The following is a 24,399-nucleotide window of genomic DNA, read 5'->3' on the forward strand; positions in this document are numbered from 1 at the left end:
CTACAGGGTCCAACAGACTGAAGCGACTTAGCAGGAGCAGCAGCAGCAGCAAAAGGAGTAAAATTCAACCTCTGTGCTTATCTGAACATTTGTGAAGCGTCTCACGCTCTTACCCAGTATGACAGTTAAGACAATTAGGGATGTTTAATACATTTATCCTCAAGGGGAGGACAAAAAAATCCTTAACTACTTTTACAAGTGCTAGAAATACATACTCAACAATTAGATCCAGTTGCCTATTAAAACAAAGTTAAAATATAACTTAACCAACATGGTTCTGCAAACTAACACATTGCTGAGGGAAGGAATTCAATTTCTGTAGGTCACTGCCAAAAACTGTACATCACTCAGGAGAAACCAAGTTTCTAGTCACCACTTAATGAATTAACAATTTAGGAAACAAAGCTTCTTAGGTTAACTCTGGTTATGTTTAACCAAGGTTCCTACCACATATAGTACATGGTCTTGAAACCCAAAATAACCTAAGCAGTCCCCCTCCGAAAAGATCAATCCTTACTAAACACACTAATGCTCAATCCAACCTCAGGAAGTAAATCGCTTTCATTGGTAATTTGCTTACAGAATCAATGAGTTAGTTTCGTGTTGTGAGAAACAATAATATATAAAGTAAACAGACTTGAACATCGAAAGAGGAGGCATAACTAGCAATACTTTAATGACATTACACCCTAATACTCAATTTCCCAGGACCTTTCAAAGAAAAAAAAACGCTCGCCACAAAAGTAGAAGTCAATGTCAAGGTAGGTCCTCAAACTGAGCTCTGGAATAGAGGGTTGTCTCAGAGATAGCAAACCCTCCATTTGCCTTTCCTATAAGGCCCTGGGCTGCAAGACTGCTCAGGAGGAAGGATGGGGGAATAGCCAATTTAATCCTGCTCCGTGGTGGTTTGGAGAGACAGAAAGGAAAGCAGAAGGCCTACAAAGTCGGGAAGGAAGATGAAACCCTGAATCATAAAAGCGAGCAAAAATCAACCCCAGTACGTCAAAGAAAGTGAAAAGAGGACTTCGCGGTGGTAGGAAAACCGCTGTAGTGAGAGCGGACCAAGGATCCAGAAGGTGTCTCTCCCAGAACCGGGTCTCCGCGGCTCTCCGCCCCGGCCACGCCCACCATTGCACTGGCACGCGCACGCCGCGGCCGCCGCGGGCTCCCTCCGCACGGGCGCGAGCACGCCGCCGCCCTCGTCTTGGAAAACGCAGCCGGTTCAGTTGGGGGCGGGGCTGTAAAGTGCCAAAGCAGCCGAGGTAAGTGGTCGAGGGCTCAGGGACCCTCAGGAGCTTGCTGGAAAGGGAGCTGATCCCTGAGATCCTACCTGAAGGGACTAGTGAAGTGGAGAAAGGAGGAGGAGGAACTGGAGCCTGCCGCAGAGGGCGTGTAAGAGGAAATTTCCTCAGGCCGCACGAGACAATTGCGCATGCGGGCCAAGCGGTGGCGCCTGCGCAGTGGGATGGCGCCAGTGGTGTCGCCCCCTGGAGAGGTCTGGGTGGGTGTGGGGTCATGGCTTGGAGTTAGCTTGGGAACAGCTGACGTTCTGACCCATCTTCTCTTCATCCCCTTTCCACCTACGCTGTTTTTAGCTGCAGCACCTTTTTGATTGGTAATCCAGCTATTTGGAATGATTTCTGATGATAGAGTTTAATAATTGCTTGTCTTTTTGATAAGGAGACTTTTTAAAAAGGATTCTTTTCAAGAATATAAGCATGTATCTGCCAGGAAGGAAAGTGGTTTATGAATATGAGGTCATCCCTATCATGCATGAAGTAAATGTGTTGATCATCCTGTCACTGTGAACACAACCATGCAATATCCCTGCTCTCCTGTAAGAATCTCTACTTGCAATCTAGCTTATTGGGTCAAGTCCCAGCTTATGTCATCATTAGGATTTAAATATTCAACAAATGTTACTGAGCACCTACCTTGGGCCTGGCAGCCTAATTGGAAAAATAGTTGTCCAAATAGATCTATAGAATGAGGGAGAAAAACCAGTAATGAACCCACCCTCCTGACATCAAACTTATCTATCCCCTGCTAGCCCTGTGTTCTGTCATTTGTTCCTGATTCATTCAGGAAACACTGCAATCCAGGTTCTGTGCTAGGCCTTGAGAGTAGAAAGACAACTCCTTCCCCTTTTCCTAAGAAAAGGGTTCTTCCTAAGATCATTAACCTTAAAATGAAAGTATGGGGTGCATTTTCCCTCTTCGCTGAGCATGCTTTCCATTCTAAGAGACATGTGACATTGACACTGTGTCAAATGGAGAGAATTAAGACTTTTCCCATGAGTGTGTTGAAACATAGTAAGTATCAAAAACTGGAATCTGCAGAAGAAAAAAAAAAGATTCAGGACTAAATATTCATTGGTAGTTTTGGATAGCTGTTGTTTACTGTGCCTATGAGTGTTCAAATGCTTTAGTTATATTAACCTTCCTGACACCTCTGATGTAGGTACTGTCATTATCTGCATTCTATAGATGAGGCAGCTGAGGAGCAGAGAGGTCGAGTGATTTGTCCAGAATCAGACGGCAAGTAACAAAGCCAGGACGTGAACCTGGGCCAAGAGGCTTCAGAGTGAGCTCTTAATCACTGTGCTGTTTCACCTCTCACAGGGTACATGTTGTTTAGTCACTCTGTCGTGTCTGACTCTTTGCAGCCCCAGGACTATAGCCCACTAGGGTCCTGTGTCCCCATGGGATCCCAGGCAGGAATACAGGAGTGGGCTTCCATTTCCTTCTCCAGGGGATCTTCCCAACCCAGGGATCGAGCCCATGTCTCCTGCATTGACAAGTGGATTCTTTACCACTGAGCCACCTGGGAACCCCATATAGCACATGACAATGCAATGAAGCCATTGCTTTAAAAATGGCACAACAAATAAGCTGAAGTCTGTATGCCTATGTGCAAAATGGGGGGATTGGATTAGATGATCTTTAAGGAATCTTGTGGTTCCTGTGAAATGTTAACTCATTTAGCAAACATTTATTTAAATCAACAGCTAGTTGGTATAAGCCAAGCATAATGTTTGGTCTTGGTAATCAGAATGCCTGCCTTTATAGAGCGGTTCCAAACTAGGGTTTATTGTGAGTTTCACTTTAACTTTGGTTACCACCTGCTGGTAGCATTCAAAATTTAACCTAAATCTTTAAAGCTAAAAATTACTTAGGTAATCTTTCCATCTCAGCAGAAAACTGCTTATATGTGTTAAAATTAGTGCTAATTCTGCACTCCACTTTTCAACCCTGGCTGTTTTATGTCTTGAATGATAGTTCTGAGTTTGAAAGAAGACTGTTCTTTTTATATGGAAAACATAAACCTTTTAGAATCTTCTGTAAATGTGTAGTGTAAGCTTCTATTTTGTTTTGAACTTGTTAAAGGAGACATGTATTTGGTATACAGATTTTCTCATTTACATTTGGACCTTTTGATTTTTTAATTTGATACAGGATTAAACACTCACAGCCCCTCTAATTCCTAATAAGCCATGATTCTAAGATCATTCTTGAACTATTTTGTTCCAGTTTTGGGACACCACCAAGTGATCAATTTGGGTATTACATTTGGATGAAAAAAATTTTTTTAATTTAATGAAAGGGCCAGTATGTATTTCCTAACCATTCCCCTTCCTTGGGAACAGAACATAGTGTTATTCTGAAATTTTATTTGGAAAATTTTATAAGTGAATTTCTTGGTGTGGCTTGGTCAGGATGTATCCAAGACAAACTGTCCCATGAGGCATGGTTGTTTTATCCTCATATAATTTATTTCCTCAGTCAAATTGCTACCTTGGCACTGCCATATCACCCTTTCATAACCCATAAATCACCCACAGTCAATCCCAAATGACATAAACAGTTTGCTAATGGTAGGAAGCAGTGTTTTGTGTAGAAAAACTAAGAATAAACATATTTTCACTTAAAATCCTGAGTGACGTTTTGGCCCAAGGAGCCATAAAAGATCGTGGGAGTACAGAGGGTAGAAAAATTTGGAACTAATTCTTGACTAAACTGTATGCTGGCTTTCATGGTAGCTGGAATGAAATGCTGTCAGTCTCACTTCCATAAACTTGCCAATTGTTATTTTTCTTTCTCTGTAGTGAAGTGAGAATTCTACTGGAGAGGAAATGGCTGCCTCTTCGTCCTCCTCCTCAGCTGGTGGGGTCAGTGGAAGTTCTGTCGCTGGATCTGGTTTCAGTGTCTCAGACCTTGCCCCACCACGGAAAGCCCTTTTCACCTACCCCAAAGGAGCTGGAGAGATGTTGGAAGGTGATCTCATGCTGCTTTTTGCTGAATAATTGGATTCAGACCTGCAATGAATATTAATTGTAAAGAAGCTATTAAGTGGATTAGTTACGAGTTTGTCCTGATTTCAGCTCCACATTTCATCTCTTGTCCTCATTTCAGAATATCTTTAAAACACAAATGTTTCTCCAGAATTAGAATTTTGGAGCTGAAAAAGACTTTGGAAATCATGGAGGTCATTTAGAGTTATTTAGATCCAGAAAAGATAAAGTGATTTGACCATGTGAAAAGACAGTCAGCACTTGAACCAGGAATTCCATTACACTCCTGCTCCAGTTTGCTTTATCCTGGCACCAGTCAGCTTCCCTATGGTTAGTAGGTTTCATATATTTTTTTTCTAATATAATTCACTTATAGATAGATGAAGAGATTCTGAGAGAAAATAAAAACCAATCTACTGTTCTTACGTGGCCCACTGCAGGACAGTGTGGTGTGGTTTCTCAAGCACTGGAGCTGGATCTGCATCCAATCATCCCCCATCTTATTCTGCACACATTTGCAAACTGGCTGGCCAAGATCAGGGCACAGGCTGTAAGCATGAAACAACTTTAGCACCTAGAATTCATCAGGTACACTTCACTTTAGGAGATGGACCAATAAATTCTTAATAGAGAGCATTAAAACCTCCTAAAGAGCTTATTTAAAATGCACATTTCTGGCTCACCTATAGATTCCAAATTAGTCTATAGCACAGGAATCTCCATTTCGACTAACATCCAGGGGATTCTCATAAAAATGGCCCTTAACTATTAAACTATTCTTCCTACCTCAGAAAAAATCAGCCAAGAACCTATTAAAGATTCAAAAATCTTGATTCTAGCACATCTGTGCTTAATTGTATATTGATCCTTTTTGCTTTAAATATTGCAAATTTCAGTAAATATACTTAAAAATTAATCTGGAAATATCTGAGAAAGGCACAGACTGTAGTTAAGAGTCAGCTTTTGGGGGGTGGTCTTCATTTATATCAGGTATAATAAAAAGCAGAGGTTTGGATCAAGCCAACTCAGACAGAAGTATCACTTGTGACAGGAAAACATAGGAAGACTGGGACCATAGGGAGGACTGGGACTAAACATAGGAAGACTTTTTAGAATTGGTTCAAATCATGATTGGTGAAGTAAACAATCAGATATTGTAGTTAGTGATACATATGAGGTGTATGTACTGATACTTCTGTCTATGCCCTTTTGTTTTCTTCAATTAGCTGAATACTCAAGCTAACATCACGGAGTCTGGAGGTAGTGAACGTCTAGGGCCTTGTTTGCCATATTTGGCACTAAAAATAAATTATGACTGAAGTTATATGCTGCAGAGACCTGGTATTAGGAAGTTTCTCCCAAAACAAATCAAAAGTTGGAGGTACTTAAATTGCTTAATGAGTTTTATGGCAGCAGAAAAGGAATCCTTATTTAACAACGAACGCTTAAGATTAAAGTCATTTAAAGTCTAGCTATAAGAGGAATTTAATGCATGTGGCACCTCCGTGGTCTCAGAGCTGTCAGCATTCTTTGTTGGTGTACACCAGACTTCTTGGAAACATTAAAGAAGAAAGGCTTCTGAGATTAGTCTAAATGTTGATGTTCTAACAAGTGATAGTTCTGTCCACTTTTATTCCATCCCAGTATGCTTCACGGGGGACTGTGTTGCCTTTCTACTGTAGAATGAATTTAAGTTTAAATATGCAGTGCCCAGTTTTGGATTTCTTCCTTAGGTTTAAAGTTTCACCTATACATTTAAGGACAAACTATGAAAACTTAGAGGTGGCAGCCCTTGAACTATCTTGAGTCAAGTGAAAAATGTTAAACTGAAAAGGCTACCCTTAAATTTGAATTAAAAGGGATGGTAGATTTGGATACCTCATCCTGCTATGTTTATGGGTGATACTACTATGCGAGTAATCTAATGCACGTGTACCTGACCGTTTTTCTTACGGTAGTTTAATGGAATACAGGCATACCTTGTTTGGTTGGGCTTTGCTGATACCGTGTATCTTACAGATTGAAGGTCTGGGCAACCTTGCCTTGAACAAGTATGTTGCGCCATTTTTTCAACAGCATTTACTCATTGCCTATCTCTGTGTCACATTTTGGTAATGCTGACAGTATTTCAAACCCTCCACCAGCAAAACGTTTACATTTCCCTGAAGGCTTGATGGTGGTTAGTATTTTTTTAGCAGTATTTTTTAGACATAACGCTATTGCACACTTAACAAACTACAGCATGGTATAAACATAACTTTTATATGCAATGGGAAACTAAAAAATTTGTGTGATTTGCTTTATTGCAGTGGTCAGGAACCAGGCCTACGACATCTCTGAGATATGCCTGCATGAAAATAGAGTAGGAAGGGTTGCCTCTTCAGAGCAAGAACAAAAGCAATTAGGTGCTGTTTATTATCTTAACAGGTTCAACTTGGTCTTGCATCCTCCTAGTCTAGGATAATAAACCCAAATAACCTGTACTTAACCTTGTGTATTAACTTCTTTGTGTATCTGCTGTCTGATATCAGACACCTCACATAAGCAGTATACTGTACAGGACTTTTCAACATTCCCCTGCCTTTGGCTAGGATTCTCTCACCCAGATATTAGTAAGCAAATTAGAGACTGCCTTCCAGTCTGAAATGGCTGGATTTTGGTGGCATCGTACGCCACTGGAGCATAAATTATCTGCCATTGCCTGTTTTCCCGCTGTGGGATAATAGGCTTTTAAATGAATTTGTTAGCATTCTATTTATTGGAGTTAACAGTAGTGTTAGATTTGGACAATTTACTGAACTTTTCACCATTTATAACCTTTACTTGTCCCTTAAGAGGAAAGCTGATGTATTGCTACTTGGTGTGTTACAAAGAGTTTGATTACAATTTCTAAATGGAAGACAGATTGCCCCAGGCTGACTCCTCTCTGGAGAAATTCCAGACTTTAGATTGTTACAGATATCACATCTAATAGGATGTAGCTAAGAAGCAGTGGACTTTGTGGTTAATACAAAGCTGCAAATCAGCAAAAATGTGTTCCATAGACATACAAAGCAGCAAAGTGATGTGCAAGTGCCTTTTTGAAAGATTAGCTTACATCCTTTTGCTTTGAAGTTCATTATCAAGGGAAATATGCAAATGTTATAATTTAAGCATTTATCCTAATAACACCTGTGATTAAATGTAAGCGGGAGGTAGCACTTTGAAGAGCTTGCAAACAAATCTTGGCCTGGTCCTTACAGCCAGAATCCCCACTGCCTTGTGTGATATCCTCAAGTTCAGAATCAAACCACCTGAGAAGAGCTCTAATTCCGTATGCTTTGCTCTTCCTAAAATAAAACTTAAGTTATAATTTGATTCTTTAAGCAAGGGTATGAATGCTGGCATACTTACACAATTTATTAGGCATAATAAATTGCATCATTAGTGTCAAATGTTCACACAGTCCCTCTTCCCATTGTGGGATTCATAGTTATTTTCAGGCAATTTCCCTTATTTGAAAAACTCAGTAATATCATTGGCTTACATTTCCCTTATTTGAAAAACTCAGTAATATCATCTTAACATCATAGATCTTTAAACTGGACAGCCAGTATAATATTCAATAATTGAAAATTAAATTTTTGCTCAGTTTAGATGATATACTTATAAATGAGTTACATTCTGCCAGAGGAATGGGGTGGGAGGAGGGAATGGGATCATATCCCCATATGACACAATATTTAGAATCATCTTCCAATATTTAGAAAAGAAGTTGAGTTTAAAGAATAACACTCTCCTCAAAGTCTACATCACTATATGAAATTATATTTTGAAATAATATATAATATGCATATATATTGCTAAGTTGCTTCAGTCATGTCCGACTCTGTGCAACCCCATAGACGGCAGCCCACCAGGCTCCCCCATCCCTGGGATTCTCCAGGCAAGAACACTGGAGTGCGTTGCCATTTCCTTCTCCAATGAATGAAAGTGAAAAGTGAAAGGGAAGTTGCTCAGTCATGTCCGACTCCTAGCGACCCCATGGACTGCAGCCCACCAGGCTCCTCCATCCATGGGATTTTCCAGGCAAGAGTACTGGAGTGGGGTGCCATTGCCTTCTCCGATGCATATATATTAATACATAATAATTTTCATACATATTATGTATGGAATAATTATATTTTTGCACCAATTTTGAAGATATTAGAAGCCCTCTTGGTCATATATTTAAGCTATTTGAATATAGTATCTATGGTTTTTCTTATTTATCATGAGCTTCTGAAATGAGGTCTTCCTTGTGTGAAACTCAGCATGAAGCCAGAATATGTTAGTCCTGTCTCCTTGTCACTTAATAGCTGGTTGACGGCAGCAACCCGTGATTGATGGGTGAGTGCTTGACACCCAGCAGTGTTGGCATGAACTGCCATCTAAAAAAAGACAGCCATGTCCTCTACCTTCATTTGTTTTAGAATTTCTGCAATAAGATCCCTTCCCTGAATGGTTTCTGCTACCCCATGAAGTCACATTTTCCTACATGAGTTCTACGTCTTTAGGGGTATGTTTTGTTGGATCAGCCCTTGCCTGATAAGGAATAACATGAACTAGCTTATGTTTCACAATCATCTTCCAAGTACTGGGGTGACTGAATTAGCTACCTTCATGTATCCAGTTCTTGGCATCAGTACAATGCTAGGTTCTGAAATTGCACCATACTTTTATCACCATCCAAATTGCAGTGTTCTGGTTTAGTTGGAAAATCAAGGTTACAATTTGCGTTTACAGAATGAAATTTCCCAGCAGTGTTTGTGATGGTCACTGTGATATAATTTGATATACAAAATATTGACAATAGCTGTTTTTCTTCAACTTTACTTTGTAGAATGAAAACGATTAAGAGTTTTGGTGTACCTTTGTATTTTCAAAGTTCAGGGCCACATGGCCAAATGCGTTAGTTGTCAGTGATTGCTTGACATACAAAATAGGAGAACATTAAGAAATTGTCTAGTTAGGATGGGAGAAATGTTGACCAGGACATCAGACTGGGGTTTCTTGTTTTTGTTATTTTAACACTATTTTTAAACTCTTGAACAAGTAGAGGGACTATTTTAACATTCTAGGTATAGAAGTAGCTTTTATAACACAGTATTGTTAATTCTAAGTGAAACAGAAGCCCTTTGTAAACACTGAAAACCAGACCTGAATGTAAAAGCAGGGAGAATGGATGTGTTTACTACGTTTATCAGAAGCCATTAGATTAAAATGGACTGGAGCAGATTAAAACTTGTCCTCTTCTGTTTCTAGACGGCTCTGAGAGATTCCTCTGTGAATCTGTTTTCAGCTATCAAGTGGCGTCTACGCTTAAACAGGTGAAACATGGTAAGCACATGAGTACTGTGTACTTAACTGAAAATGAACTTACTAGGGAGCGGAAGGGTGGGAGAGGGGCACTTAGAAAGGTCAGAGTGCTCTGTAACAAAAACTCAGCAAGGCTACTCAAGTGGACTTCCCAAATTGCCTGCAGACAAGAACATTCTACAGCTCTTAATCCACACATAATGTTACATTAAGGCTTAAATTTGAAGTCAGAGGGGTTAGTTTTCTAGGGGAGTTAATGCTTCCTGCTGCTGCTGCTAAGTCGCTTCAGTCATGTCCGACTCTGTGTGACCCCATAGACGGCAGCCCACCAGGCTCCCCCGTCCCTGGGATTCTCCAGGCAAGAACACTGGAGTGGGTTGCCATTTCCTTCTCCTCTTGTATTGCTTTTTCCACTCCTTCCTGAAAGCTTCTTTTCCTGTTGTCCTCCACTGGTAGCACTGTCTTCATCTTCGGGTGTGTATGTAATACTTCTTGGTCTACCTGGATTCGAAGATCCTGGTAACACCTTTTCTACTCTATCATGCCTCACCAGGTCTTCATTATGCATCAGGGAACTCTGTTCCACCACCAAACCAGACTGTTTCTCCCCTGAGAACATAATGTTGGGGTGGGTGGGGGTAGGGGGAGCTGCAATTGCTTGTAACCCTAGGTTTTTGGCTTTTTGGGTTTGTTTGTTTTTTGTAGCATACAGGATCTTAGTTCCCCAACCAGGAATAGAACCAGTTCCCCCTGCAGTGGAAGCACAGATTCTTAACTACTTGTAACCCTAGATTCTTAGTAGCAGTCACAAATTTCGTACACAAATGGCATGGAATATAAGTACTACTATTTTTTTAAGATTGTCTTAAGTAATTATCCTACAATTAAAAATAAAATGTAAATTAAAAGATTAGGTCTTCTGACAACATAGGGTAAGACCCCATTACTAGAATATTGAGGGGGGAAAAAATCTTTCTAGAAATTATTTTTAAATCAGTCATCATCTTGCTGCTTGGTGTATAATTAATAAATACTATCTCATTGGTTCTTTACAGATCAGCAGGTTGCTCGGATGGAAAAACTAGCTGGTTTGGTAGAAGAGCTGGAGGCAGATGAATGGCGATTTAAACCCATCGAGCAGCTGCTGGGGTTCACACCCTCTTCAGGTTAACCTGGCCTGGATGGTCATCTCGGGTGCACGGCAAGTGCAGGTCTAGCAAGGAACTTTTCTTACAATGTATATAGCCATCCAGAGATTCACGGCTCCATCACTGAACTGTTAATTCATATTCATACTTGGTTTCTCTGTGTCTATACACAAGCAACAAATTCTTAAGTGTGTGATCTTGCAGGGAAATGTTTTGCTTATTTGTTTAAAAAAGTATTGAGAATTGGATTTAGACGGTCGACATCAGAGAACCAGGAAGTTTGGGTTTAAAAGAGATTTATAAAACTTCACAATCCAGGACACATGGCAGAATTGGCCAGATGAAAGACATCCCTCCTGTCATTCACGCAGTTCCTAGAATCCTCACCAGTCAAGTCCAAGGTCAGGATCTGAAGTTATAAAATACATTTCTGACCTAAAACCCTTCTTTTTGCAGATGAATGTGATTTCGACTCAGGACTTGTCCAAATTAGGAATTTTTTAATGTTTGGGATTTTTTCTATTTTTAGACATCTAATTCTATAGATTCTAACTTTTTCTAACCTCTTCTAGGCATGCCAATGCTGGCAAAAAGAATTGCTTTTTGAATGTTGAAGTTCTTGTAAAAATAAAGCAGTGAGCAAAATCCTTTTAAACACAGAAATCCTGAGTTCATCTTGTTGGTGGGCTCTGGCAATTCTGTAGCAAATAAATCCTTTGAAAGAACTCCAAATTGGTTTCTTTATCCTTTCAAAGCCTCAGGGATTTGGGATAGGGGGAAGAGGTCAAATTACTTTTTTATAAGAAGGGAATCTAAAAACCATTTCTCCTAAACAAATGGTAGATTTGCTTCATCTCAGGGATATTTGTTTTTTTAGAAGTATATGAATTTATCATCAACATCTAAGTAGGTTTTTAACCATGATAAGGAAAAACCTGATAAGCTAAGAGATAATCTTTTGTTTTTCCTCATGGGACCCCCACGTCCACACTACATAGTTAGGAGAATCATTTAGATTGTATGCAAATTTTGCCCCAGACAGAATTTGCCTTTCTCCTCATTAATAACTTGTTCCTGACCTGCTTAGAGTCAGTTAATTATGAATAAATAAAATCCCAGTAGCAGTTGGCCTTAATCTCAGGAGTTCAGAACGTTTTAATACATACTCCGTGACAAGGAGGTGGTGGCCTCATTGAGTTGATACGGAATCTGAGCACAGGGAAGATGAAGACCCACACATGGCCACGTAAGCCCAGACTCCGAAGAAAATCTTGGAACTTAAAACAGATGGCAGTTTACTGACAATTCAGCCCACTAACCTTGTCTCTGAAGCACATCAGAGCACAAAAATTACCAGCCCTCAAACTCACTAATTTCCATGTAATACTTCTTAACCTAAACCAGTTCTATTATTGAAAGCCATTGAATTTCCTAACATTGTCCTTTTGGGTATCAACCATCTTCATGATTACCAAAGGAAAAATTTTAAATACCTAGTCTGCAATAAACCTTGCAATCATATTTTTAGTGACAGTTTAGAAACAATCACTGACTTTCATTGATTTATGTAACTAGAGGACCCACCCACTATATTACCTCGTCTTTACCCTCTGGTATTGAACTTAAAGAATTTTTGTCTCTTTAAGTTGTACATTTCTTTTCATGGCCTTAGAAATTGAAGAGATCTATAGAGTTCAGTGGAAATACTTTCTGAAGCACCTTTTCCAGAGACCGTTCAGCTTCTCCTTGAGTGCTGCCAGAAACAAGACCCTCACTGTTTGAAGATGGCCCCTCCCTCTCTGCACGTTTCTGTTGGTCATTATGTCTCATCTATAACTCCTATTACCATGCTTTGGGCTTGAAGATGGACCTGTTGTTCATCTTTCATCACTTCTGCACTCATTATGTGCCAGTCACTCAAAGGAACTAATTATAGTCCTTTCAGTAACACTGCAAGATATTTTAAAAAAGCCCTAATACAGATGAACTTAAAGCTCAGAAAAGGCATTACTACATGCCCAGGCTGCCTAGCTAAGTAAGTGGCCAAGTCTGGATTTGAACTGAGTGTGCCAGGCTCCAAAGCTGAGATTATTTTATATACATATATATATAAAATTGAAAGGTTTATATATATATACATACACACACATATATGTATCATGCTTCATCCCACTGACCCCAACCCAGTGCCTCATACAAAGAAAAACACTAAAATCTTTTTTTTTCTAGTGATAAAATGAATTAACTACCTGGAGGAAATAAACCTTAATACCACCCTCCCTGCTTCCTCTCACTGCTTGGTGATAAGGTTCAATGAAGGAACAGCCTCTTCCTCTTCCTTTAAGAACTGATTGGAAGTAGCTATGTCAGTATCTACATAACCTTTTAAGATTCGGCATGATGAAGTTAGATGCTTAAGGGATACATACCTTGTGTGTGTATACCTGTCTTCCTCCTTGTGTGTGCAAGGAGGAAGACAGGGAAGATGGCAGCTAATGGCACCCCACTCCAGTACTTTTGCCTGGAAAATCCCATGGACGGAGGAGCCTGGTAGGCTGCAGTCCATGGGGTCGCTAGAGTCGGACACGACTGAGCGACTTTCCTGCATTGGAGAAGGAAATGGCAACCCACTCCAGTGTTCTTGCCTGGAGAATCCCAGGGATGGCGGAGCCTGGCGGGCTGCCGTCTATGGGGTCGCACAGAGTCCGACACAACTGAAGCGACTTAGCAACTTAGCAGCAACAGCCAGGATTTCACAGACAGCCTCCATCTTAAGAAAGCTGATGGTAACGAGTGTTTCAGTGCATAAAACACTTTGCAGTTTCATAAATGTCTCATCTTGAATCCCACATCAACCCTGTGAGATAAATGAGGCAGGTAGTTGACAGTTGAGGAAACCAGTACAGAGAAGGTAAAGTACCAAGATTATTAACCAAAGTACAGTTAACAATATAGGCCTTTCAAACCTTTATGCCTTCTAGTTTGTCATACACTAGAAAATGTGAAGGCAGAATTTGCTAATAAAGAATTGTTCACATCAGTTTGATACACAAAACTTACATAAAGCTGGTTTTACTTTTATGAAGTTAAAAATCTTACTTTTTTACTTTAATTATCTAAGATCAGCATCGAAGTTCTCAGTGTTCACTGATAAGCTTAAGTGCTTTATTTATTAGTGCCATCCTATGCGTGATACTTACCTGGAATGACAGTGGTCTGGAACTCTAAATCAAGTTCCTGACACTACGATCTCTCTGCTCAGTCCACTTACTTGAAGCCCTCAGGTTCCCTTCCCCCACATGGTTGAGAGGCCTTGAATCCCTTGTTTCCGATCAGAACGCCAGATACTGAAGTGTAGAAACTTTGGACCTTAAGGCCAAGCCAAAGGTAGAAGAAAAGAGATAGGACCAGGAGATGCCTATCATCTACAAGGAAGAGGAGGAACAGCCCAAGGACATGGTTCCCTTTCAGGCAAACCCAAGAGATAGTACACTTGGAGGAAAAGGCCGTTATGCTTCTCCCTCTCGTTTTGTCAGAGCACCTAACCTTGCCTAAAGTATCTCGCCTGGCCTCCTTGTAATTGCCCAAAGTTCCAAGCAAGACAAATCCTCTCCACAAAAGAGGTACAAGGTTTAACTAACAGATACTTGGGGAAGTTTGGGGTTGCAGGCAGAAGGCAAATGATGCTGGATCTCTGGTTTCCCAGAGCTGAGTTGCGATGGAAATGGCACCAAGAGTGAAGAATGGGAGGAGGAGGCTGGAACGGGACCCTGTGCTACTAGCCTGCCTTCTTACTTCGCATCTGGTCAAAGAGGGAGTCTCAGAACTTAGAGCTGAATGGAAGAGATCTTAGAGACCATCTAGTTCATCCGCCTGGTTAACAGGCCCTTACCTGTCTCATTCATTGCTGTATGTATATTCAGTAGCTAGGACACTAGCCGGCACATGGTAGGTATGCTGCAGGTATTTACTGAGTGAATGGAAGCATGAATTTGTTGTATGTTTATGTTTACCCTCATGTGGAAGCTGGGCTAGCTATGGTGCAGCATCCATACTGGAGAAACGCCTAAGGCAATTAATTGACAAGACAATAAGCCAGAGCCCAGCCTAGAGCTCTCTATAATGCTGTACTGACAAGTGGAAGCTGTGTCCAAAACAGCCATGGGAGGAGCCTGGGAAGATGATGCTGGTGGCTCCCTGCCTTCCTCATAGGCTCCGGCACACAGGCCCGATGGTGGTTCCGCACGTCAGCATCCACAAGCTGCTCTCCACCTCTCCAGATACTCTGATTTCTCCAGCCTGTCCAGTCTTCCTGCTGCTGCTGCTGCTGCTAAGTCGCTTCAGTCGTGTCCAACTCTGTGCGACCCCGTAGACGGCAGCCCACCAGGCTCCTGTCCCTGGGATTCTCCAGGCAAGAACACTGGAGTGGGTTGCCATTTCCTTCTCCAACGCATGCATGCATGCTAAGTCGCTTCAGTCCTGTCCAACTCTGTGCGACCCCATAGACGGCAGCCCACCAGGCTCCTCTGTCCATGGGATTCTCCAGGCAAGAATACTGGAGTGGGTTGCCATTTCCTCCTCCACCAGTCTCTGTAGAGAAGCTGCTTCTCCAGAATCCACTTACTTCATTTTTATAATATAAGCTCTTTAGGGAAGGTAATGAAACAACATACAGTTTATTACCAGGAACAACAGCTGCTGCTGCTGCTAAGTCGTTTCAGGCGTGTCCGACTCTCTGCAACCCCATAGACAGCAGCCCACCAGGCTCCTTTGTCCCTGGGATTCTCCAGGCAAGAATACTGGAGTGGGTTGCCATTTCCTACTCCAAAGGAACAACAGAGTGGATGTTTATTTCCAAATGTCTTTTATTCACTCTACAGACATTTACTGAGCACTTACTCTGTGTCTAGCATCTGCTAGCTGCTGAGGATATGCTGTCAATCAAGACACAGTCATCGGCTTTGAGTTTATATAGATATATTAAAAGAGATAAAAGTAATTTTCAGTCTAAAAACTGTATGATAACAGAAACCATGTAAAATCAGAGACAGCTAACCCAGCTGAATAAGGGTTAGAGAAGAAGAAGGAAATGGCAACCCACTCGAGCTAAGACCTGGAGAACAAGTAGGTGGGGTGAGAAGGAAGGACTCTAGATGGAAGATACGAAATATGCAAAGGCCCAAGAGTGCGGCAGGGCATCGTGCTTCTGTGGGGCTGTGGTTGCTTTGTTATGGATGATTCATAAAGACAAGAGATGAGACAAAACTGGACCTGATGGGTTTTGCTAAGGAATTTGAACTTCAACTAGAGGACAGTGGGGAACCATTAAAGGGGTTGAAGTAGGGGAATGACAAGATCTGGTTTCACTTTAGAAATCTTAGCTGCCAGGAAGGAGAAGGCAATGGCAACCCACTCCAGTACTCTTGCCTGGAAACTCCCATGGACGGAGGAGCCTGGTAGGCTGCAGTCCATGGGGTCGAGAAGAGTCGGACGCAACTGAGCAGCTTCACTTTCACTTTTCACTTTCATGCATTGGAGAAGGAAATGGCAACCCACTCCATGTTCTTGCCTGGAGAATCCCAGGGACGGGGGAGCCTGGTGGGCTGCCGTCTATGGGGTTGCACAGAGTCGGGCAGGACTGAAGCGACTTAGCAGCAGCAGCAGCAGCTGCTGCAAGGCACAGTGCAAATTAGTGGTGATAAGACCCAGATCCTTTTGGAAGCTGTCATGGAAATCCAGGGGAGACCTAACTGCAACCTTAAAAATGTGGAGACAAGAGGATAGATTTTAACTGAGAGTTACTCAAGGAATAGCCTTATGTGGGACCTGGTTAACTCGTCAGACTTGGAGAATTCAAGTAAGACTCCTGGGTTTCATGTCTAAATAGCTGATGGACAGGATTCTATTCACTGAGACAGGGATACAGGGAGAGATGTGGATTCAAGGAGATATCTGGCAGTTGACTCTCTGGTCTATAGCTCAGGAGAGTGATCTGGGCTAGAGTTAGATTTGGGACTCTCCAGACTAGAGATATGCAGCCAAACGTAGGCACGAATGGCACTGCCCAGGGAGAGAACCCAGAGTGAGAAGAGAATTAGAACCTTCTCAGAGGAGGAGGAGGAGCCCAGGAAAGCAAGTGGCAGGAAGTCACCAGAAATGGCTGGAAAATGAGGAATATGGCATCAGGGAAACCAGGAGAAAGGACATTTTAAGAAGGGGGCTGCTGCAAACACCAGTATCTGGTGTAGCCAAGCCGTTAAGTGACAGGGGTGGAGAAGGCCTTGGGACTTTACCAAGGAGCTTGTTGGTGACCTTGTCTCGAGAGCAGCCACCTAAGTGGCACAGTGGAGGCGGAGCCAGTCTGCTGTGGCTGGGAGAGTGAGTGGAAGGTGAAAATGTGGGGCCAAATCTAGGCAACACTTTTAAGAAGTTCAGTGGTAAGGGGAAGCAAAAATGAGGGGCAGGGAGCATGACAGTTAAAGGAAGAAACACAGTCAAGACATTTGTTTTGGGGAGAGGCCAGAAAGAGGGCATAATTGAGGGTGTGAGGTCCCTGACAAGTGGGAGGGATGGGACCCAGAGCCCAGGTGGGGCGATTATTAGAGGGGAAGGAGGGCGAAAGGGTAGTGCTGATGTGGGTAAATGCAGGTGAGGTGGCAGGAAGCTGAGGGAGTTCCCATCAGTAGGCTCCTTTTTTCTCTGTGATGCAGGAGGCAAGTTGGTCTGTGGCCTGTGGCAGGAGGCGGGAACAGTGGGATTGGGAATGGTCCCTGTGAAGAATGGGAAGGAGCTGACCAGGGTCAGACTGCCAAGCACATTCAGGGGCCATTTGCAGTTCAAGTCCCTAAATTTGCCATGGCAGCAGTCACTGGAGAAGTATACCAGGAGCTCCTAGCAGCCTGGCAGTAGGAATAGAAAAAAAATGCATAGTTGGTGGTTATACGGTAAGCACAAGAGGGTAAGCAGATGGTTGGTCTGGGGCTAGTGAGAGAAGGAAGTAAAAACAAGAAGAGGTTACCAGAGAAAGATTAGAAGGGTCAGACATTTCTTGAGTGGAAGGCAATGGCACCCCACTCCAGTACTCTTGCCTGGAAAATCCCATGGATGGAGGAGCCTGGTGGGCTGTAGTCCATGGGGTTGCGAAGAATCGGACACGACTGAGCGTCTTCACTTTCACTTTTCACTTTCATGCATTGGAGAAGGAAATGGCAACCCACTCCAGTGTTCTTGCCTGGAGAATCCCAGGGTCGGGGGAGCCTGGTGGGCTGCCGTCAGTGGGGTCGCACAGAGTCGGACATGACTGAAGCGATTTAGCAGCAGCAGCAACTATGTCTCTGGTAATATGTAAGGCAACAGAAATACAAAGAAGGGGCAATAGTTCCCAAACCTAGCTGTGCCTCAGAATTAAGCTTAATAAAAATACAGACTCGCTAGCATGATTCCTGGGATCCAACAGGTCTATAATTAGGGGTCTCGTGTAACTCTCCTGCAGCCAGTTGAGAAAACACTTGGACCAGTGAAAAAAGCAGAGAAGTCAACAGAAACACGGAATCTGTACAGCACCATAACTCCATGACTCTGGTCTATACGGGGTGCTGTGGAAGCCAAGAGGGCTTGGTGGTGGGAAGGAAGGGGAGATGACATTTTCCTAGGGAAGGTGAGCCTGGGCCTGAGCGGACTGGTCAGTCGGGGTCAGAGGGGAAGATGCCAGAGAAGCATTCCAAGTACAGGGACTAGCACGCGCATAGGCAGGGCTGCATTCGTGGAACTCCGAAAGTCATCTGGTGTGGCTGGAGCTGAGCCTGTAAACTGGGGAGGGGTGTGCCCTCTCAGGAGAAGGAAGCAAGAACCAGACTGTTTTGAGCCATGCTCTACTTTCCATCAAGACAGCATTTCTCTGACAGGGCCAGGGTACACCTAAGAAAGAGGCCAAGAATCCTGCCCTTCACAATAAATAACTGGGGAAGCAGGCTCCTCAGGGCCCGGAAGGTTAAACCCCTTAGCCTGGCATAAGGCACCAGAGTGATCTTTACCGGCCACCAGGCAGTACTGTTCACGGTGCTGTTGCTCTGGCTGAGAAACGAAGCATTTACAGATTTGTACTTATTTAGTTACTTTTAGGGGAAGGCAGATGTTCCAAGCTCAGAATTACCGAAGGAACCTCCCTTCTGGGCTCTGAGCCAAACCAGGATAAGAGGCAGTCTGAAGGGATCAAATTTAAAGTATATGGACAATGCGGAGAGATGTTGTTCCCCCTGGACTGGTTTCTCCTCCTTCCTTGCCTGGCCCTGAAGGCCTGAAGTAAACTCCCACACCCTCTCTCCCTCTCCTTATTCTCAGAAATCTCCAGGCATATAAACCACACAAGTACGGGCATTTCATCTGTTTAGCAAACCTAAAGTTCATGCTTGGGGGTTGTTGAAGTCAGATTCTACCCACTTAACTTTCTGCAGCGTCTCCAAAATACAGTAAGTCTGGAATATTCTATGAAGTCAGGGCAACTTAGCTCTCCAATATACTGCCTAGAGGACAACCCAGGACCTTCTATCCTGGACCAGTGTCATTGCCCAGAGAAGACTCGAGGCTCATTCTGTGATACTGCTTCAATGCTCAAGGCTAGAGTGCTTTTTGAAAGCACTCCCGATCATGGAAAGGAAAATCACAGTCTCCCAGCCTGCCTGAGATGGTAGCTGGAGGATCCAGGTGCTATCGCCTCCAGAGACCTATAGACTCAGGAGCCAGGAAGAAAGCAAGACCTCATCCCCATGCCATCTCTCAGTACAGAGGAGAATTCATTCTGAGAGCAGAGCTAGAGAAGCAGCAGAAGCGGGGAGGGATGCCCAAACAGGAAGGCAGCATTGCGCTGCCTGGGATGGCAAGCCCCAGCTGCACCCGTAGTTAAGCCTTACTCTGCTGCCAACCAGCGGGCATCCTCATTGAGCAAATATGAAAGCAGAGGCTCAACCTCAGAGTTCTACACCTCTTCATGACCCTGGGGAATCTAAGAACAGAGGAACCATCATCCAGCCTGAGCTTTTGCAGTCTCTTTTGAGTCCTACTGGCTCTGTGGCCAGAATGAACTTTCCATGAAAAAAGAGTTCGGCTTCTAGAAGGTGTCACTCTAATACTCTTCAGTTGAAAAGCTGCCGAGGGGAGGAGGACTCCCCTGGTGGTCCAGTGGCCAAGACTCTGCGCTCCCAATGCAGGGGGCCTGGTTCAATCTCTGGTCAAAGAATGAGATTCCACATGCTGTAACTGAAAGATCCTGCATGTCACAAGATCCAATGCAGCCAAATAAATAAATTAATGTTTTCAAAAATAAAAAAAAGCTGCCAAGGGGGATAGGAAAGGCTTCGGGAATGAAGGTATGAGTGACCATGAGGGCCCAGGCTCAGTACCCACACCTCTCATTTGGCACATAGGCTCCCGGGGTAGGTACAGGTCATATCCAGGCACTCGAAGAACGTTCATCATGGTTAATATGTAGTGAGGAATTACTATATGTGGGGCACTGTGCTAAGCACTTCAGACACATAATGCCATTTACTTACTGGGAGAGGGTAGCAGAAAGGCTATGTGGGGCAGAGGAAGCCACCAAGGGATGGCAGGAAAGAATCCCATAGTCTAAGAGCTGAAGGGCCTTGGCAACTGTATTCCTTTGGGCTAGGGCTGCCATAACAAAGTACACAGACTGAGTGGCTTAAACAACAGAAACTTAATTACCTCATAGTTTTGAAGTCCAGAAGCCCAAGATCAAGATGCCACCATGGCTGGTTCACTGTGGTTGGTTCCTGCCGGAGGCTGTGAGGGAAAGGATCTATTTGAGGCCTCTCTCCTTGGCTTATACATGATCACCTCCTCTCAGTGTCTCTTTACATCATCATTGCTCTATGCACATCTCTGTGTCCAAATCTCCCTTTTCTTTAAGGATGCCAGTCATCATCTTAGATTAGGGCTCACCCTACTGACCTCATTTTAATTTGATTACCTTTTTTCAGGTTCTATCTCCAAGTGGCTCAGTGATAAAGAACCCTTCTGCTAAGGCAGAAGATGTGGGTTCGATCCTTGGGTCGGGAAGATCCTCTGGAGAAGGAAATGGCAACCTACTCCAGTACCCTTGCCAGGAGATTCCCATGGACAGAGGAGCCCGGTAAGCTACAGTCCATGGGCATGCGAAGAGTCGGACATGACTTAGTGACTAGACAATAACATCTCCAAATAAGGTCACACGCTAAGTCACTGGGGTTAGGACTTCAATATATAAACTTTGAGGAGGGACACAATTACACCTGTAACAGCCATGGTGTCTGACCAAACCCTCTCCTTCTATAAATGAGGATATTGAAGTCTCAAGTGAGAAAGTGACTTGCACGGGGTTGCACAGCAAATTGGCAAAATTAAGACTAGACCCCAGGTATTTGGGAGCTGCAAGCTTTGTGCTTACTTCCCCGGAGTAGGAGTAGTGCTGGCTTTGGGGAAGTTCCTTCTCTAAGAAGGGAATCCCTGAGCTTGGACAAGTCTGGGAAGCACCCAGTCGAATCTCTATCAGCCTCTGGGGAGGACATACTAAAACTCTCTTACAAATCAAGATTTGGGAAAAGACTCTGAAATGCTAGAGTGGAAAAAGCCTTATTAATGGAGCATAATATAAGCACCAGGGTTTATTTTCAATGACCAGGCCCCTCATTAAGGAGGCAGACCTGTGGGTGTCATAAAGGAAGAGCTTTGCTGCTTATCTGCTGCCCCCAACAGCTCAGGTTGCTGAGTACAGCTGGGTGGTGCTGGCTGCTCACAGACTCCCCTACTGTTTACTCTCTGGGCTTACCTCTGCCTCCAGGCTGGCATCTAGCCTCTCTGCAATCAGTTGTGACAACTCACTAAAAAGACTCTTTTGCAAGTCTCATGCAACATGCAGGAGCAACATGAGTTTAAAAGCCTTGCTCTTGCAGTTTCAAAAACAAGGAGGCAAAAATTGAGATTGAATATAACACGAAAGTGTGGGTGACACCAAACCGCAGATGAGCTGATAGGCTGTGGGGAAGGAAGTGAAAAGTTCACCTTGTCCTTCCCTGTAACAGAGGGCTATTGGTTTTGTAGAGGTTTGCTTTTTTAAAATCTTTTCATTCAATAAAAATAGCTCGGTAGGACAACATATTATAGCATTCGTGGAAATAAAAACTAGGAACCACATCATACAACGTTCTGCTCCAAACCTGGCCCTGGTTTCCCAGGCAGCTCCCAGTTCCTCCTGATTTATGCAGCAGCCGTGGAGGCCCTCGCCCCATCCCAGGTGGAGTCTGGCCTTCAGGGAGGAAGGGAGGAGGTGGTTCAGAGGTATCAGCTGTTTCCCTTACTTCTGAGCCAAGACCCTCGCCTCAGCTAGAAACCCAACTTTGTCCCCTGTGTCTGCCTTCCGCACCGTGAAAAGTTTCCATCACAAAGGGCTGATTCAGGAAACCAAGGTTAGAAGCAAACGGTCTTATTTGAAAATGGTGAAGGCCAGCCAGGTTTTGGGCTTCCTGCATTGATTGCTCTCCCAGGGCCTGGGACCAGCCCAGCAGGGTGGGGCCCTGCAGCTCTGCAGGTCACAGGATGTGAAAGTGGGGACTGAGGTTAGGAAAAAGAATAAAAGGCTAGGACCAGAACACACCCAGCAGAAGGCCATGTGCAGCTCTCCTCTTCAGGGTTTCCTGTGGGTACACTGAGAACATTGTGTTCTGGCTGTGAACTTACCCAGCTGAGCCGCTCCAGATTCGGCCCCTGGGTCCTAGTGCTGCCTCTCGCTAGCCTCAGCCTTCGCTCACCTGCACCACACGAAGCCCACTGTGGGACCCCAGGAGGCCACTTCCATTGTGCCCTCCCTACTGTGTGAGGCCCCACGACCAGACTGTGGGCACTGATGTTCCCGATCATCATGAAGCGTCCTCAACTTGCTTGGCACTGCCACGTAGTAACATCTCATGTTCCTCACAACAAAACATCCTGCAGATGACAAAGCTGAGGCTCTGGGAAACTGGGAGGAACAACCAAAATCAGAAATTCAAGGTTTTTGGACCCAGATGTCCTGACACTTTGTTCTTCAGTTGCCCAGTCATGTCAGACTGTTTGCGACCACATGGACTGCAGCATGCCAGGCCTCCCTGTCCCTCACCATCTCCCAAAGTTTGCCCAAGTGCATGTCCACTGCATCAGTGATGACATCCAGCCATCTTATCCTCTGACACCCTCTTCTCCTGTCCTCAATCTTTCCCAGCATCAGGGAGTTTTCCAATGAGTTGGCTGTTCACATCAGATGACCAAAATACTGGAGCTTCAGCTTCAGCATTAGTCCTTCCAATGAGTATGCAGGGTGAATTTCCTTTAAGATTGACAGGTTTGATCCCCTTGCTGTCCAAGGGACTCTCAGGAGTCTCCTCCAGCACCACAGTTCAGAGGCATCAATTCTTTGATGCTCTGCCTTCTTTACTGCCCAGATCTCACAAACATATGTGACCACTGGGAAATCCATAGCCTTGACTATATGGACTTCTGTTGGCAGAGTAATGTCTTTTACTTGCTGTGCAAACCCGACACTTCAGGGATAACTATTTTAAGACCAGCACTTCAAATCATTAAAATGAATGTAAGCCTTTACCCTCAAAGTTTCTCTCCAGATGAATTTGATGAAAAGGTGATTTCCTAACAAATTCTCCAGAACAACTAAAGGCTTAGGCATGTGGTGTAGCACTGTCCAGAGGAGCTTGGAGAGCCCAGTGCTGTCTGCCCTGTGCCTCAGCTCCCTGGACCTGCCACCAGGAGCCTGTGTGAAGCCCCACAGCAGGCCTGGCTTGTTCTGGGCCTGGGTAGGTCTTGAAACTCAGAGGAATATGCTGGGCCCCAGCCCAAGGAGCCAAGAATCAATGGGCCAGTAGAGCAGGAAAGGGGCCTAAGGAGGGGCTGGAAGCACTCTGGTTAGAAGAGATTTTTACAGTTTTCAAAATGAGTTCTGGATTGTCAATTCCAGACGGTGAACCTCTTTTTCCAAATCATCCTTGTATCCTGTGGGTATGCCGGTCCTTGGTAAACAGTTGCTGGACGACCTTCACGACCTGAATGGAAATCTCTCACCAGAAAGAAGGCCGAGCCTGTAGCTATGGAGCAAAGTCATTCCCAACTGCACACTGAGCACCTACTGTGTACTAAGTAGGCACTGATTGATAAAGGGCACACAATTGCTAAAAACAAACATACAAACAAAGGGAAGGCAGCCATGGTGTTGGCCCCTCCTAGAGATCAGAGTCTTCTGGAAAGAAACGCATTCAATAAGCAAGAACAATTCCAAGGGTCCAGGGTTATCCTAGAGCAAGTCAGGAGTGCTGTGACTGCATGCAGAGCAGGGAGACCTAAGGACGCTGAGGGCCCAGAAAAGTCCTTGAGGAAGAGCTCTTCAAACTGAGACCCAAAGGGGAGTTAGGAATTAGCCAGAGGAAGGAGGCTGGGAAAGGGAGCTTCCAGCAGAGGTAATAGTACTTGTGAAGACCTGAATTTAGAGAGCAGGTGACTCACTGAAAGAACTGAGAAATGTCTTCTGTCTTCAGAACCCCACCAGTGGGAAATCTAGTTCTCACTTCAGGGTAGAGTCCA

General features: G+C 43.9%; 2 protein-coding genes across 10 annotated transcripts in view; one reads left to right on the forward strand and one right to left on the reverse strand.

Moving 5' to 3' along the window:
• Positions 1-1,584, reverse strand: part of ASCC1 (activating signal cointegrator 1 complex subunit 1) — a 109,890-nt gene extending 108,306 nt beyond the window's left edge. For 4 of the 6 annotated variants that reach the window (XR_816208.4, XM_059882557.1, XM_010820598.4 and 1 more), the window contains exon 1: positions 1,063-1,399. Coding sequence is in view for 4 of the 6 variants with exons in the window: in XM_059882557.1 (XP_059738540.1) it covers positions 1,063-1,131 (69 nt within the window). In the remaining 2 variants the exon portion in view is untranslated. Of the gene's footprint in view, positions 1-1,062 lie in introns of all 6 variants that reach the window. The other 2 variants (XM_059882556.1, NM_001076041.1) reach the window with 2 other exon arrangements.
• On the forward strand, positions 1,184-11,508 carry ANAPC16 (anaphase promoting complex subunit 16). Of its 4 annotated transcripts, none has more exons than XM_005226446.5 (5): positions 1,184-1,262; positions 2,461-2,622; positions 4,106-4,274; positions 9,575-9,649; positions 10,684-11,508. In XM_005226446.5, exons 3-5 carry the CDS (start codon positions 4,133-4,135, stop codon positions 10,797-10,799), a joined length of 333 nt encoding a protein of 110 aa, XP_005226503.1. In that variant the 5' UTR covers positions 1,184-1,262; positions 2,461-2,622; positions 4,106-4,132; the 3' UTR covers positions 10,800-11,508. The 4 variants fall into 4 exon arrangements, with proteins under 4 accessions (XP_005226503.1, XP_005226504.1, XP_005226505.1 ...); XM_005226447.4 differs by having other exon boundaries at positions 2,487-2,583; NM_001014960.1 differs by having other exon boundaries at positions 1,237-1,262; positions 2,487-2,622; positions 10,684-11,499.
• The last annotated feature ends 12,891 nt before the right edge of the window (positions 11,509-24,399 follow it).

The sequence above is a fragment of the Bos taurus genome, chromosome 28 (assembly GCF_002263795.3).
Source record: "Bos taurus isolate L1 Dominette 01449 registration number 42190680 breed Hereford chromosome 28, ARS-UCD2.0, whole genome shotgun sequence".
NCBI lineage: Eukaryota > Metazoa > Chordata > Mammalia > Artiodactyla > Bovidae > Bos > Bos taurus.

Coding starts and splice junctions, on each gene's coding strand:
- ANAPC16 (XM_005226446.5), top strand. CDS start 4,133: ATGGCTGCCTCTTCGTCCTCCTCCTCAGCTGGTGGGGTCAGTGGAAGT. Junction 4,275..9,574: donor AGCTGGAGAGATGTTGGAAG/GTGATCTCATGC, acceptor TTCTGTTTCTAG/ACGGCTCTGAGAGATTCCTC. Junction 9,650..10,683: donor GCTTAAACAGGTGAAACATG/GTAAGCACATGA, acceptor GGTTCTTTACAG/ATCAGCAGGTTGCTCGGATG.